This window comes from Glossina fuscipes, unplaced genomic scaffold, assembly GCF_014805625.2.
Source record: "Glossina fuscipes isolate IAEA_lab_2018 unplaced genomic scaffold, Yale_Gfus_2 0, whole genome shotgun sequence".
Classification (NCBI taxonomy): domain Eukaryota; kingdom Metazoa; phylum Arthropoda; class Insecta; order Diptera; family Glossinidae; genus Glossina; species Glossina fuscipes.
In genome coordinates, this window is record NW_023998414.1 from 34,888,509 (window position 1) to 34,904,553 (window position 16,045).

General features: G+C 34.0%; 3 protein-coding genes across 4 annotated transcripts; all 3 read left to right on the forward strand.

Moving 5' to 3' along the window:
- The first annotated feature begins 1,236 nt into the window (after positions 1–1,236).
- Positions 1,237–6,382, forward strand: LOC119637679 (alpha-protein kinase 1). 2 transcript variants are annotated; one of them, XM_038033886.1, is made up of 3 exons: positions 1,237–4,351; positions 4,756–5,140; positions 5,216–6,382. In XM_038033886.1, exons 1-3 carry the CDS (start codon positions 2,804–2,806, stop codon positions 6,214–6,216), a joined length of 2,934 nt encoding a protein of 977 aa, XP_037889814.1. In that variant the 5' UTR covers positions 1,237–2,803; the 3' UTR covers positions 6,217–6,382. The 2 variants fall into 2 exon arrangements, with proteins under 2 accessions (XP_037889814.1, XP_037889804.1); XM_038033876.1 differs by having other exon boundaries at positions 1,238–4,351; positions 5,213–6,382.
- Positions 6,383–9,686: 3,304 nt separating this feature from the next.
- On the forward strand, positions 9,687–10,839 carry LOC119645029 (diphthine methyltransferase). The gene has a single exon (XM_038044814.1). The coding sequence runs from the start codon at positions 9,724–9,726 to the stop codon at positions 10,837–10,839; it is 1,116 nt and encodes a 371-aa protein (XP_037900742.1). The 5' UTR covers positions 9,687–9,723.
- A 2,673-nt stretch (positions 10,840–13,512) lies between these two features.
- Positions 13,513–14,887, forward strand: LOC119634181. The gene is made up of 2 exons (XM_038028201.1): positions 13,513–13,829; positions 13,893–14,887. Exon 2 carries the CDS (start codon positions 13,940–13,942, stop codon positions 14,885–14,887), a length of 948 nt encoding a protein of 315 aa, XP_037884129.1. The 5' UTR covers positions 13,513–13,829; positions 13,893–13,939.
- Positions 14,888–16,045: the final 1,158 nt, after the last annotated feature.

A 16,045-nucleotide genomic window follows, 5' to 3' on the forward strand; every position in this document is an offset into this window, starting at 1 on the left:
ATCAATGAATTTTTATACATATTTTAATTGAATTATATATATTGTCTGGAAATGGCTTTACATATAAATATTATAATTTGTAAATTCAGTATTTTTTCGGAGTACGTACATCCATGCCCGCACCAAATGTTAAATTGACCTTGTTCGATATTTGCGCCAACTTAATAATAGATCCATATTTGCTACATTTATACATGTTATACACTCTACCAATATTGACATAAAAGATGTGCATGTATTGACAGATAAACGGAATAAAAAATATTCTATAGTTTGCATAAATAGAAAAGATCTGAATTAACCACCAACGGTTGACAATGACTAATGACCCATATGATCTAATTGTACATGCTTTATGTTTCGTGCGTTAAAAAAAAAAAAAAAAAAAAAAAAAAAACAAAATTAAAAGAATTTTATCAACATTAATAAGAAAAAAATGTAATGTACCTAAAATAAAAAAAAAACTGTAGAATATAATTTTGTTCCGTTTCCTTTATACTATAAACAAAGAACAGCTGGAGAAATTAAATTTTGTACCATTTTCCATAACGTTGGTACAAAAAACAGCTGAATTACAAAATTTTGTCTCTAGATCTTATACATTTGTAAAATGACGATTTTTACCATGCAATTACAATAGAACGGTCTATTTATTATGTTATTTCATTTCTCTGTTATGCGTACAGACGGCGCCATTTTTATTTTAAGCGCGAGCATATGTACTATGCTGTAGTTATGTAATAGGATGCTAAAGCTAATAGTGATATCAAATAAAATAAAATAAAAAATCGCCAAAAATTATTACAATTATATATAATATTATATTCGGTTGTTTTTACTTAAAAATAAAAGCCAAGCGAATATTTTCTTTATTAAAAAAAAAAAAAAATCCGAAGATAATTTCATTTTTAATTTTATACCTAATGTCAACGAACTGTGTATAGACCTTTATTAATTTTCCCCGTTCTCCTTTATAGTTCCATTCTACAAACTTTTGAATGACGGAATGAAGATTTTGTCCTAAACAAATTTTCAAAAATTCTTTTTGATCAAAAGATTGTATTTTATTTCAACTTTTAAATTAAACTCACGTCAACGTTATTTCCATATTTTATACCCTCAACAAAAAAAAAAGCCTACATATATATTATATTTTGTAATGATATTTGGTTAAAGACTCGAGAAGATATATGAAAGTAAATTTTCATTCTTTAATAATTCAATATTATTAAATATGTATATATGTATATGCTGATATATAAGTATCGTCTTAAAAAGTATAAAACAACATTTGGTATTAGTAAAGACATTATTATGTGTTCACATTTTTGAAAATGCTGAAGCCTCTGTAATGAGTAAACAATCCAATTTATACTTTGCTCTTGTAATTTTCTTTGACTTTAAAGGAAAGATAGAAAAAGATCCGGTAAACATTCCTGAATGGCAAACTTATTATATTTCATACGGTCCGTAAGACTATTGTTAATGCAAACAATTTTCTCCAATAATTTCCTATTGACAAGATCAGGTTTGATCATTATATTCATTGCGATCAACCTCACGTTTATATATTTATTATATCTTTTACCAACATTTTTATACTGGGGGTTCTTCGCTCATTCCAGTTCACGTAAATATACCGCCTTCCAGTATGAATTTATTTACATTTTTTGTGTAAAGTCGGAAGGAGTTTGTGTTCGTGCTTTTTTTTCAAAAAAAATTTTTAAAAAATAATTTCAAGTTTTAAAAAAACATTAAATTTAGTTAAATGTAAAAAAAAATGATGTGCAAAGTATTGTGTAAATCGTGTTGAGCCACAAATAATAAAGACAACTAAATAAATAAAATGAAATAAACGCACACAGACGCTGGCCAAAAAAAGAAGGCGCATACAGTAGCAACAGCAGAAACATAAAGGCAAAGCCCAACAAGATAGTAGAAGAAAAAAAAAAACGTTAAAACGAATGAAGTAAAAAGTTTAAATACAAAAATTTTCAATTAATTATCAGATAAAGCTAAATAAATAGTAAGAAGGCAGATTCGAAAGAGAAAAAAATTTCTTATAAAAAAAAAATCATGTGAAAAATCGATTGGAAATCTGACATACATACAGAAAAACAGAATTTGTCACTTTCCAATGTGGAACAAGCTGTCATTGGAATAATGCCACACACATTTATATATGCATATACATATTCAATATTAAACAAAAATTAAGAAGAAGAAGAATCAGCTTCATAGCAGTGCTGTACAATCTCATTGGACGTGTAATGTCAAAATTCTGACAAGAAAGCGCAATTTTTTTAACATTGTTGTAGTTGTACGTAGTAGTAGTCGAAGAAGTGACATCAGTGAGTGTGAAGGCAAACAAAAAAAAAAAAAAAAACTAAACGAACCTCTCATCCATAAAATAGCAGCAAATCTCAATATTTAAGGAAAAAGATATACTGACGTTGTTGCTTTTCACGCGTTTTCCCCCATTTTCTTTGGTGTTTTTTTTTTTTTTTTTTAATTTTTTGTTTTATTTTTGCCTTTGCTCACACATTTACATAAATACGCAGAAATTATGAAAACGAATTTTTGTAGAATCGGCAAAGGACTTAAGTGACGGTGATTAGCTATAAGTAACAAAAGAACATTTTAATTTCTTCTCTATCTTCAATGTGGCATAAAAAGAGTAAACCAACAAGTTCTGCTCTCGCCTTTGAATTGCAATCAAGCTCATTGTCGTCGCAATTTGTTGTTCCATATTCATATCATTACAAGTGTTCCTGAGAGTGAGTGTGGGGTGGTGTAGGAAATAATGGCATCTGGTCCCAATGGGATAAAATTAGAGCCGAGTCTTGACCAGCAGCACCTGCAACAACAACATCAGCAACAGCATCATCAACAGTATGCCACCAATCTTTTGGCACTGAATGGCCCTAATGCCCGTTTGCTAATCGATCATCCCTCCACATTGCTGGTACCGTTGTCCCATCATCAGCAACAGTTACAGCAGCAGTTGCAACAACAACATCAACAGCAGCAACAACAACAACAACAGCTTCAGCAACATCATTTGCAACAACAACAACTGCAACAACATTTAGCATCACAACAGCAGCAACAGCAAGAGCAATTACAATTGCAACAACAGCACCAGCAGCAATTGCAATTGGCTGCCGTCTATCCACAACCGTTATCCCTTAAGCAGCCACCACTGCCCACACCGACCGGCACGAATACAGCAGCTACACAAAACACTACTAATTTAGGCCCAGCGTCTGTGACTTCATCCACCTCGTCAGCCGCGGCACGTCACCGGTGGAACGAAAGCCCCGAAGCACGAGCACGCCGGCTGGCACGTAATGCTGAGAGGATGCGCGAGAGACGTAGTCGTGAAACCGAGGACGAATATCGTAAGCGTTTGGCGCGCAATGCTGAAGCCAATCGCTTGCGCCGCCAAAACGAAAACGAAATGGAACGAGCCATGCGTTTGGTACGCAATGCGGCACGACAACGTCTGCGTCGCGCCATGGAATCCCCAGAGCAGCGATCTAAACGTCTACAAAAGTTAGCTGAACGAATGCGCATGTACCGCGCCAACGAGTCACCAGAGCAGCGCAAATCTCGCTTAGCCGAGATGGCGGCCCGAGCACGTCAGCGCATTGCCAACGAGTCGCCCGAGCAGCGCAAGGAACGCCTGAAAAAACTGAATGAATATGCGAAAAAGGTCAGAGAAAAGAAAAAAATATTAAAACAAGCGGGCGCGGCGCAGACAACGAATTCACAGAATTCGAATAATACGCAAAGCGCTGCGGCTATTTGTAATAATAACGAGAATTTAAATTTAAATCATCAGGCAGCTCCCGCAGGCACGTCGGCCTCCACCCCCGGATCCAGCGATGACCTGGCCCAGCAGCAACAACGCCAACAGGACGACCAGCAGCAGCAGCAGCACCAACTCACAGCATCATATCAACAGGCTGCTGCATTAGCAGCCAATCCCATAGAATACTATCAAAATATGTTCATCAATCCGGGCACCCTCCGACCGGGCAGCACATTGCTCAAACAGGAGCCGCTTAGTACGCAACAGCAGTCTCAACAACAAAACAATCTTGCTTCCCAGAATCGTTTCGCACCTACTCACCAACAGCAAGCAGCCGGCACGCAGCACAGTTTACTGGATGCAGAAGCAACAAATATCTTTCAACAACAACTATACGATGAGGCCACACAAAAGGCGGTGGCATCGGGCAAACTAGCCCAAACAGCAGCAAATGTTCCTCACTTCAGCACAATCGCTAGTTCGCTGGAATTATATCAGCAGAATAAGCACATCAAAAAACAAGAAGAACTGCAACAGGTGGGTATAGTGTCGGACAGTGACTGAGGCGAAATTTTACGAGAGAACACACAAAATCAGTTGTAGAAAGCAAATGCCAATACAGAATGATACATATGTATAATTTTTTCACTCACTCATTCGATCAATAAAGTCAATCAATCTCTAAATCTCTATGTATATCATCCACATACTTGTTGTGTGTTCCTTTCTTTCAATTTTTTATACTTGAAATTTTTCTTCAAAATAAAAAATTTTCCATGTACACATATTTGCTTTCTGCAAATCATTGAACCAACAACAACAATTTGATTTAAAAAAAAAAAAAAAAAAAATCAAAACAACTTCTACTACAACTACAACAACAATATATGAACAACACACACAACAACACATCCTCCCTAATCTTGGTGGCACTTTTATAGGCAACTGGCGGCGGCAATACGGCAAGCAATAACAGTAACAACAGCGGGTCTGTTGGCGTAACCGCTGGCATTCAAAACGAGAAAAGCGAAAGCCAGAAAGTTAAATCAGCACATCCACAAATACAAAATCCACCCACACCGCTGTATAATCAATTCTCATATTTGGCCACATTTCCGGCGGCGGCAGCAGCCGCGAACTCCTCGGTGGCGGCGACGGTTACTACGCCTCCTAACACGCCCACACAAACAGCTGCCTACTATCCCATGTATCATAATGGCTTTCAATTAGGCATAGCTCCGAATACGGTGCCGCCACCATTTACGCCCGTGCACTTCTCTACAGCCTCAAACACGGTGGGAGCGGGATCGACGCAATCACAATCGGGTAGGCTTGGGTTCAGAAAACTCTACTTGTAGACCAATTTAACCAAAACAAACCAAAACCTTTCGATTACAGCAGCAGCTGCAACAGCTGCCGGTCAACAACAACAGCAGCAGCAGGTCATACAGGATTTTCCAAAAGCGGTCCGCGGTCGCCCTAGAAAAGTGATCTTTAATAATAAAGATGCATCGCAGGCCGATGTATTGCAACAGCAGGAGCATCAACAAAAAATGAGCGCTCTGCTCGAACAAGAGATCAATCAAATGCTAGCCTCACCCCATCTGGCCCAGCGCCGCGGACGTAGTCAACAACAACAACAACAGTTCCAGCAGTTTCAGTTACAACAACAACAACAGCAGCAACAACAACAACAACAACAGCAACAGCAAATGCAAACATCTGAACAGCAACATCAACAACATTCCTCAATTAGCAATTCAAGTATACGCAGCAACAGCCGTAGTGGACAACATAGATATGAAACGGACGATGAGAAACGTAGACGTTTAGATAAAATGGCCGCGCATCAGAGGGCAATGCGAGCTAATGAAACGCCTGAGCAGAGAGCTGTACGTCTCGCGAAATTAAGCGAACGAGCCAAACAAAAGCGGGCCGAAATACGTGCAACCGAAACCGCTGAAGAGAGAAAAATACGCCTATCTAAGCAAGCTGAATATGCACGCATGCGCCGCTTAAGAACACATTCATATAATCGCCTCAAAATTGAAGATGCTTCAACACCGCCCACCGGCCTCTACGATCAAACAACGATGAACACATCAAACGGCTACGAGAATAAATCAACTGTAGCCGCCGATCTTAATAGCGCTGGTAGTTTAAGTATTAGCAGCGGCGGTAGCATGTCCCAGGAAAGTGCCTCCGCTACAAGCGAACAACAAAGGCAGCAACAACAACAGCAGCAGCAACAAATGATGTTCGCCACTGGCAACAATAATCATCAAGTAACAAATCATACGAACGGAGCATTTCACAAAGGCAAAGAGTATAATACAAATCAGCAGGAAAACAATGATATGCTAAAAATCCTAGAACCTATAATAGTTATGAAAACAAAATAAACACATCAATAGAGAAAAAAAAAAAAAAACAAAACAAAACAAAAAAAATAAAATGAAAAAAAGAAAAGAAAAAAGTATAAGAGGAGCATAAAGGACGTTTGCTTGCAAAGAATTTTGTATTGTTTTCTCGTTAACACATTGACCATATATATATATATATATGTATATATATATGTATATATATATATATGTATATATATGTATATGTATATATATATATATATATATATATGTATATATAATTACACTTCCACATCCTTTAACCGAGAGAAATGAAAATTATAAGTTATTGTGTTTACAAATCCAAGTCAAAAAAGCGTGCAAATAGCGTTGGTAGATGTGATCAATTTTTTAATTATTTTATAACACTTAGACGACGATGATGAGATGATTCAAATGGAAACACGTTCTAGTTATAAGAATAAAATGAAAATGAAAAATAAATAAAAATAAAAACAAAAACAAAAATAATCCATTACAGTCCTAAATGCAAAAGGGCAAAGTTAAATCTAAACATAATCTTAACATCCTAACAAGTTTATGCAGCATACAAACAAAACGATGAAATACAATACATCCATAATAAGGTACTAAAATATTACATAACATAAACATAAATACATATACCACACATAAATATATGTGTGTGTACATCATATATATATATATATATATATATATATATATATATGTATATATATATATATATATATATTCATAAAAATGATGAATGAAAACTATTTTGTAGTAAACACTTTGTAGTTAACCTTGATGTAATATGTAGAAGAAATTAAATAATACGGGATAATATTAATATAATGATAATAGTAAACACACATAAATATAATGATAATAATAAGAAGAAGAATAATATATGATAATGATTATTATAAAATAAAGCAGATATATAGAGAAAGAAAATCATACATTTTACACACATCTACATATTATGTAATCCATTATGATACATATACCGACATGCATATATAGATAAGTTAACTAATATTACTGTGTAATAATAAAAATAATAATAATAATAAATAAAATAAAAATAGTAATAATAACAAGAATATTACATGCAGACAACACATACATACGTACATATACAATTCATGAATAATGAATGGATAGGATTGATGAATGTTAAACAATAATATACTTAATGATATATATATATATATTTATATATATATAAATAAATATATATATATATGTAGATGTATATATATAAATCCAGAAAAACGCATAAACAACACAAAATTGATTTATATACTAAACAATTACACACATTTGCATATATGCATATACGTGTATATATATATATATATATATGTGTGTATATGTATATATGTATATATATACTCCTTCTTTTCCTACTACATCCATTACAGACGAATACATATTTATAACAAAAAAGAAAAGAAAAAAACATTTTATCTGAACTTTACACATAAAAGTTCACTTACACAGACTACCCGCGCATTAAAAACCATTAAAATTATTATACAATAAATTTATATAATATAAAAGAAAATTAAGATGCATACATACATATAGTTGCGACATAAATACATATATATACACACATAATATGTATTGATAATAATAATAAAGAAAACACATGCATACATACATATTATGTACGACTAAAATCAGATGAAAAAGAAACACTAAGAATAAAGTCAATAATTTTTTAAAGTAGCAAAAAAGTATGTTTGTTTGTTTTTTTTTTTTTTTTTTTTTTTTTTTTATATACCTATAACGGGCGGGTAAATTAATTTTACAATTTTTTTTTTTTATGTAAATACAATGACTTACTTAAGTAAATGCCTCTGTGAAATTTGAAATTGCGCCTTCAAATTGCTTCAAAGGCTATTTGACAAGTTTGAATTATTACATTTTCAAGCTCGTCGTCGAAAATGCTGCGACATTTCATTTAATTACCCATCACATTCGTTTATTATACTCTCAATTTTGTTATACGCTTTTTATTTTCTATCTTCGCGCCCGATTTGGTTAGCTAGACGCTGCGCCTATTAATCGGGACTAACGATTCGATGGCCATAGCAATCGATTTTTAGCCTCGATATTAATCAATTGACTCTTGCGAGAGATTTGTAGAACTTAATCGAATCGAAGCGAATCTCGCATACCCCCCCATATGCTTTTCCCATTCTACTCTCCAAGTCCTTTTATTTGATACCCATATCGCTGGTATTATTGCGAAAAAATTATTGGCAGTGTCTACCATATTCATTTTAAAATCAACCCACTTGTAGGCAGATAATATATTTTCATTTGACGATTGTACAAAATAGTTTTAAACCTTTGGTTTTGCTTACCTGATAATAAATAAACATTAATCCTCAAAAAAGTGAAAAAAAAAGAAAAATTTAATTACTCGTAACACTGTGTGGACATAACCGATTCATTCTACTTTTTGGGCATAGAGAGTAAAGTGTCTCGTAAAGCAAATGTGAAAAGTTTCAGCCTTCTAACTTTGATAATTTCCGAGCAATACGAGTAAAAATCCAAAAATTTTTATTAGAAAAAACTAAGTTGCGTTCAGTTTACGCTCCACTGCGCGCTTCTACTCTAACCAATTTGGTCCATATGGCCCATACCAATTTGCGTGCAGAAACTTGCAATATTTCAACCAAAATTGAAGTCTTCGTTTTCGCGACACGGAAAGTGCCAACAACACACACCACACAGACGGACAATAATTGCTAAATTAACTCAAGATTTCACGCTGACCAAGAACTTTATAGGATCTTTGTATATACATATATGGACATTGGAATAAAATGTCGCAATATTACCACACTTTGGTTAATAGTATTTTTCGCGTATTTTTCTTAAGACATATGAAAAATTATATCAAAACTTGATTTCCATAAGACTTATTATCCAGACCAGATGGCCAGAAGAGGAGTTCAAAAATTTATGCCGTCCGATATTTCCTATCAATTTTTGTTAAGAAATATGAAAAATTGTACCTTTTTCTTTTATACAAACTTTTTTTTATAAATATTTTTTTTTTTAACGATTTTTTTTTTATGTGGGGGTTGGGGTTGTCGTAATGATCAATCCAAATCAATTTTCAATGAGAGAACTACCAAAATTCGCCAAAAAAATATCTCAAAAATTGCGATCGATTGGTTAAATATATTTGCACATAGAAAGATGTAAGACGGATGGACATGTTTGTTCAATACAAAAAATAATTCGTAATCAACTGATATAATGAAAAGTTGGCCTATCTCTAATTCTACTGGATGTTGCTAACATTCGCACAAATTTAATATACCTTCAGTCATGTAGAGTACAAAAAGAAAAGAAAATGATTTCGCGGGAAATTTTTTTTTGAAAATAATTTTTTTTATTTTTTTTTATATATGATTAGTCCTTAAGAGGATATCGCCTATATGGGAGGGGTGGGGGGTAACACGGTGATGGTGAGAAAGAAGTGAGAAGAAAGCGAAACGAGAGAATACACAATGCATTATGCGCATAGTTAATAAATTATTTTATTTATATTTGCAGAAGATGTTAGAGATCGAAGCTTTACATACCATTGACACTGAATATTCCGCCGATTCGATAGAATGGTGTTCACATCCCTCGTATAATAATTATTTCGTATGCGGTACATATCAATTGGAGGGTAACAATGCTCAATCGACTTCTCCGCCATGCCGCCGTAAAGGTCGCATATATTTATATCAATTTGATAAAGATGCCCTTGTCGTTAATGAATTGCATCGCTTGGAAACTGCTGCCATTTTAGATATGAAATGGTTGCCAGAATTGCAGAATGCATCAGTCCATCAACCAATTTTAGCAACGGCCAATGCTTTAGGTCAAATCGAAATATTTCAAATAATCGAAACGAATTTGAAAAAGATATCAAGTCTCGAACTTAATCCAACGTATCATAATCTATTGGCTTTATCTATAGATTGGGACACAAGGATGTCGTTACAAACAAATGATGATACGAAAAATTTGTTGGCGTCCGATTCGCGAGGCGATATAAGTCTTATACGGTTTACATATCGAGGTGATCTACAAAAAATTTGTACTTGGTCGGCACATAATTTCGAAGCTTGGATTTGCGCCTTTGATAAATGGAATGAAAATCATGTTTATACCGGTGGTGATGATACCTTTTTACATATCTATGACATACGAACACAAAGTCGTGTCTTATTAAATAAATCACATATGGCTGGGGTCACTTGTTTACTGAGCCATCCAAATACCGAGCATTTACTGTTAACTGGTAGCTACGATGAGCATTTACGTGCATTCGATACGAGAGCTATGAAACAGCCTTTAAGTGAGATTAATCTAAAAGGCGGTATCTGGCGTCTGAAATGCGATCCATTAAAACGTAATTTAATTTTAACCGCTTGCATGTACCATAATTTTAGTATAGCACAAGTGGCCGAACCACGCTCTCCCATCGTTGTTGGCGAATTTAATGAACACAATAGCATTTGTTATGGCGCCGACTGGTGTTTGAATGCTCGTCCCGACGACAAGCAATTATTTATGGCTACATGTTCTTTCTACGATCATAAACTATGTATTGCCCGCGTAAATGAAAAGCAAAATTAATAAAAGTGAAATATTTTTCCAAATATTACTAACTGATACATTTTCTTTTTATACCCTACATCACTTGTGTTACATGGTATATTAAGTTAGTGCGGACATATGTAACACGCAGAAAGGTTTAAGATTGACGCACCTTTTATTGCATCGATCGAGTCAGAATCACAATCTGAACTGATCCAAGCCTGGTCCGTCTGTCAGATCGCAAATTTTTCCGATATTTTGTTCAAATTTGATACACTGACATGTTTTGACCCAAGGACGTACGTTATTGGAGACGGTTCAGATCGGTCCACTTTTTCGCCCTATTCTGAAAAGTTGGAAAAAAATAGCAATTTTTTAAAATTTTTTTTGGCAAAAGTAGCTAGGTGGTAGTATTTGGGCATTCTAAATTGATATGGAGACTTTGGACCGGCTGAGGTAATCATATAACGAAAATTTCCTAAAGATCCTACCGTAATAGGGATTTTCACAAAAATTGATCCTTTGTAGAGCAGAAAAGTATAACTTCTAATATGAGGTGATGAAAATTGACCCATAACAATAATTTTATACAAAAGTGAACTCTGCAAAATTTGGACCATCTCGGCCTAGTTTTTCGATTCTGCCCTACGTAAGGATTTAACTTAGTCTACATTAGATTGCGTTTTGATCCCGCTTCTCCGTAAATAGGCACTTGAAAACTATGCCTTTATATAGCAACAAAATATAATTTTTATGTTCTATAATAAAAATTAATGTTAAAGAATGTGGTGTACAGTATTTAATGGATAGCCTTACCCGACTATAATGTTCTTACTTATTTGAACTAAAATAACTTCATCTGTAAACGGAGGATTATTAGAATTGTTCAATTCGTTCAAGGTTGTGTAGGCCTATTATTATGGATATATATATATATTGCACACGATCTTTGGCTTCAATTGTTTTTCGGCAATTTTCAAAATTATTATATGCCTTGATTTTTCATTTATTTGGAACGAATAAGTCCTTAATTAATAGGCCGTTTTAGGGCTATCGCTAGTCGAATAAGTCGACCGATCGTAATCTTTTATTGTAGGTTTATAGCTGTTGGTCACGATAACACCTCTCAGAAGCCGTATTGCTAAGTGCCAAGCGTTAAACACACCTTATTGAATAATAAAAAATAATGAAGTCAATGTAAATGTAAAAAAGAAACATATGGAATCGGCTTATCGTTCTTGTAATCGAATTTGCAACTTGAGCGAATAACTATCGGGCATCGCGTTCAAAAGGAAAATAAAGTGTAATGTCGCTATGAAAGCACATATTTGACGAAATTAGTGGACATGGAATTTCATAGATCACTAGATTTGAGAAATGCTACAATGTCGAAAAAAATAATAAAATCAAGTAAATAAGAGGTAAGTGAATTCCCACCATGAAACGATCGTTGGAGATATCGGAAGAGAAATCTAAAATGGATAAAAAAAAACGCCAAATAGACAAAACGCAACATAAAATAGATACAGAAATTAGAAAAATAAAGTTAGCCATTAAAAACGCGATTCAATCAATTTATTAAAATTTTACTTTATATGAATTCTAATTTTTTTCCCAATCTTTTCAAAGTTATTGTCAAGCTTCTCGACATAAATTTCCTGTGGATTATTTTGCACATTATCAGCCGATGTCGTGTGAGGGACTTAAAATTCGCAAGCTTGGCAATTTTCTCAGGATAATAACGACTTCTCGCCATATATTTGACGCTTTCCTTGTTCGTTCCGCAATTGAATGGCCATTGAAAGGCAAAGCACAGAGTCGCTTATAATAAATAAAAAATTGCCAAAAATGGTTGAGTGCCCACCTAACAACTTAAATTGCCAGATCGTTTAATTTGCAAAACCGCCAGCTTTATGTCTCACGTAATCTGTTAAAATTCATTGCAAAATGCGAATTGCCGTCGGCATTGCAAAATGAAAAATGCAAATTGCAAAATTATTAGGTATAGTTGAAGACATAGTACCTAAATGCCTATAGCCTTTGGATGTTCGCAAGACTTTCATCCATTTGTTGAAATTGCTCTTTTAAGCATACTTACTTGTTTCAGTTTATATTTTATATATTAAACATGGTTTTATATTTTTGTTGAAAGATTTCAATTTTTTCACCAATTACTTTTCCAAATTTTACGTATGGTTTGTTTATTTGTTCATTTTTATTCCTTTTCCATGCCTCATATTTTTATATACCCATCGATAATATCACAAATATTCCCTCGTAAATACAACGACCGAGAAACAAAACTCGAAACTTGAGTACTGTCAGCCCAAGACGCGATCGTTTTTGTTTTTCATGTCGTATATTCAGCCGTGTTGCCAAACAGCTGAATACAACAGCGAAAGCTAACTTTAGGCTATATGATTACCATAATTACGCGTCAAGCTAAAAGCCGCGCTCCGTGTTTCCAAGCTTATAAATATAAAGACGGGAACACAAGTATGTTCTCATTGTGTACAGTCTTATTCATGCTTTGTATCAACAAATAGTTATTATGGTAGGTAAAACCTATATTTCATTGGTATTATAAAACATGAATATGGCAATATGGCAAAAATGTTTCCATCTGGCAGTGCTATCAAATTTTGTGCTGAATCGGTCTAACGGAATTTACAAATGTACTAAAAAAAAAGAACAACGTGCTTATTTCCACTCGTACTCTGTTCCGAAAAGGATTAAAATATTAATAAGCTGTGATCTGCATTAAATACAAAATCTCGTAACGAGCAACATACAGTTTATCGTGATATGCGTAATATATTATAAAAAACTGGGGCCCATTTTCAAATACTTCGATATTCATGCGAGATTTATTTACGCAAGGTGTAAAGTTTTTTTAAATGAGAGAGACGAGAAAGATTTTTGGATGGAAACCGCACCTTATGTTCTTAAAAAGCACGTTTACAAAAGGCTCAAACAACAAATCAGAGACAGTTTCCCCGTAATATAATTACAAACTTTGGGTATACAAGGTAAGAATCACATAGCCATATAAAACTAACATCCTGAAAATAAAAAAAAAAAAACGCCTTCAGGATTCGAGCATCTAAAAGAGTATATATTTAATCATTCGGTTTCTGAAATGGCCGAGTTTCAACCATCGGATTCGAGCGATGAAGAGCCTTTAAACGAAACCGTTAAAAAATCCAAAACTGAAAAAAGAAATGCAAAGGTCACAGAAAGAAATAAGGATATCCTAAATGCCACCGACACGGTTAGGCCAGTCCCTAAACACGCAATCAATTCTAATGACGTAAATAACGCTTCTGTAACTAATCAGAATAAACCTGATAATAAAGACGCGGGGAGAATTGACATACCTTTGTGTAAAATAAGCATGCCACATATATATTCTCATTATATTAAGAATGTATCAATGCAAGGCTTTGGTTTTGAACGAAAAATCTTAAATCCGCAAACTACAAAAGTGGTACAACCCTTACAGCAGGCAACAGCCTGTCACCAAATCGGAAGGCCTAGTTCACAATGTTTTATACAGCATTCTAATACACAAGAACTATCAAAAATGTTACAAACCTTCGCTGCTGTTAATCAGAACGATGCGGAAAATTTGCAAAATGCCGACGGCGTTGTTTATGATGACGCTGCTACTTGTAATTCTAACGATGATATGTTATTTTTGCGCAGTTTCCAACAACCGGCAAGTTCTCAAAATTCTAAAATTCAAAAAGTTTTTAAGTTGAGACAACGTAAGAGACGTATATCGTCCCCAGGTTTATTGTTAAAAGAAAAGTCTACTAAAAAAATTGCGTTGTCTGAATTTTTGAATTTTAATGACAATATGAGTGCTGCTACTAGTCTGGTCACTTCAACAATGTTACCGCCTGTGAGACCCACAAGTGAACCTCCAAAATATTTTATTGATTGTAACTGGATCAATAATAAAGGTACTTTTCAAGAAATGTGTACCGACCGTTTCAACGTAATCATAACTGAGAGTAAATGCGAAGCCGCGGCACCACCATCACGACAAACTGTAAGTAAAACAATCGCTTCAATTTTCAGTTGAATTGTGTTCTTATGTATATATAAAATCTCGCAATTTAATTTAAAAAAAATCGAATGATATATATATATAAACATATATATTTTATTATAAGAGTATGAGATATAATCGGTATAATTTTGATGAACCACAAATCGCTTGAGATGAAATTATTTGTCTAGCACTGATTAATTGCAGATAGTTGAGATACGCTTTAACCTTATCATATAGCATCATCACCAGCTCCAGAGGACTCTTTCTTTGATTACGAAACATATTCTAGCTTATAAGAAGAAAAAGACATGTCATTCAGGCCTACAGGTCGGACAGATGGTATGTTTATCTGGTTGTCAATTTGTATGTGAGAATTTTGAATAGGTTAAGCGAATAAAAGATTTTTGGATATTTTTACCATTGATAAGAGTCAAAACCAGAGCTTAAAAGTACAAAAAACAGAATAAATGTCTGATTAAAAAATGAAAGTTACTTATGACCCGGCCTAATATAAGACGACATTTCACAAAAACCTAATATTCTATAGTAGATTCTAATAAGATACATATAACGAATCAGATCATGAAAATGAAGATTAGCAAAATAAAATGCTGGAGTCGTAAAATTTCAAGTAACCAATAAAAATACGTGCGGGCAAGTTTTATTAAGTAGTTTTCTGGCGATAAAGATTTCACCACATTCTCTGTTATCCGCGACTATAAGGTTGCAATTTACGTCCCAGACTCTCAATTATTGTATAAAAAATAGGACTACAATGTAAGTATTGTGAGAAGCATTAATTTACGTTTTAGCGCAAGCAATTACTCAAAATGGATACGGGCTTCGTAGATGAAAAAGGGTTCATTTTTTCTTCTCAATAAAGATGTAAATGATCACTTTAAAATCATATTGTGCTTGAGACATGAACCATATCTTTGTTTGCACGAAAATACGTCACTGATTTGTTTGTCAGAAGTCGTGCATGCAGAAATTTAAAAAATTTACAAAAAACATGAATTCAAGCATAACGCAGCCAAGTGATATGTTCCATTACATTTAAATAAACACAAGTAATTTGATTTTGATAGTTTGTGCGCCAAACGCAACGCATAATGCATTGTGTGCAGCATATTAATGCATGTGTACATGACAGAAATTGCCTTTGAAGCATTTTTAAATCTGGCAATG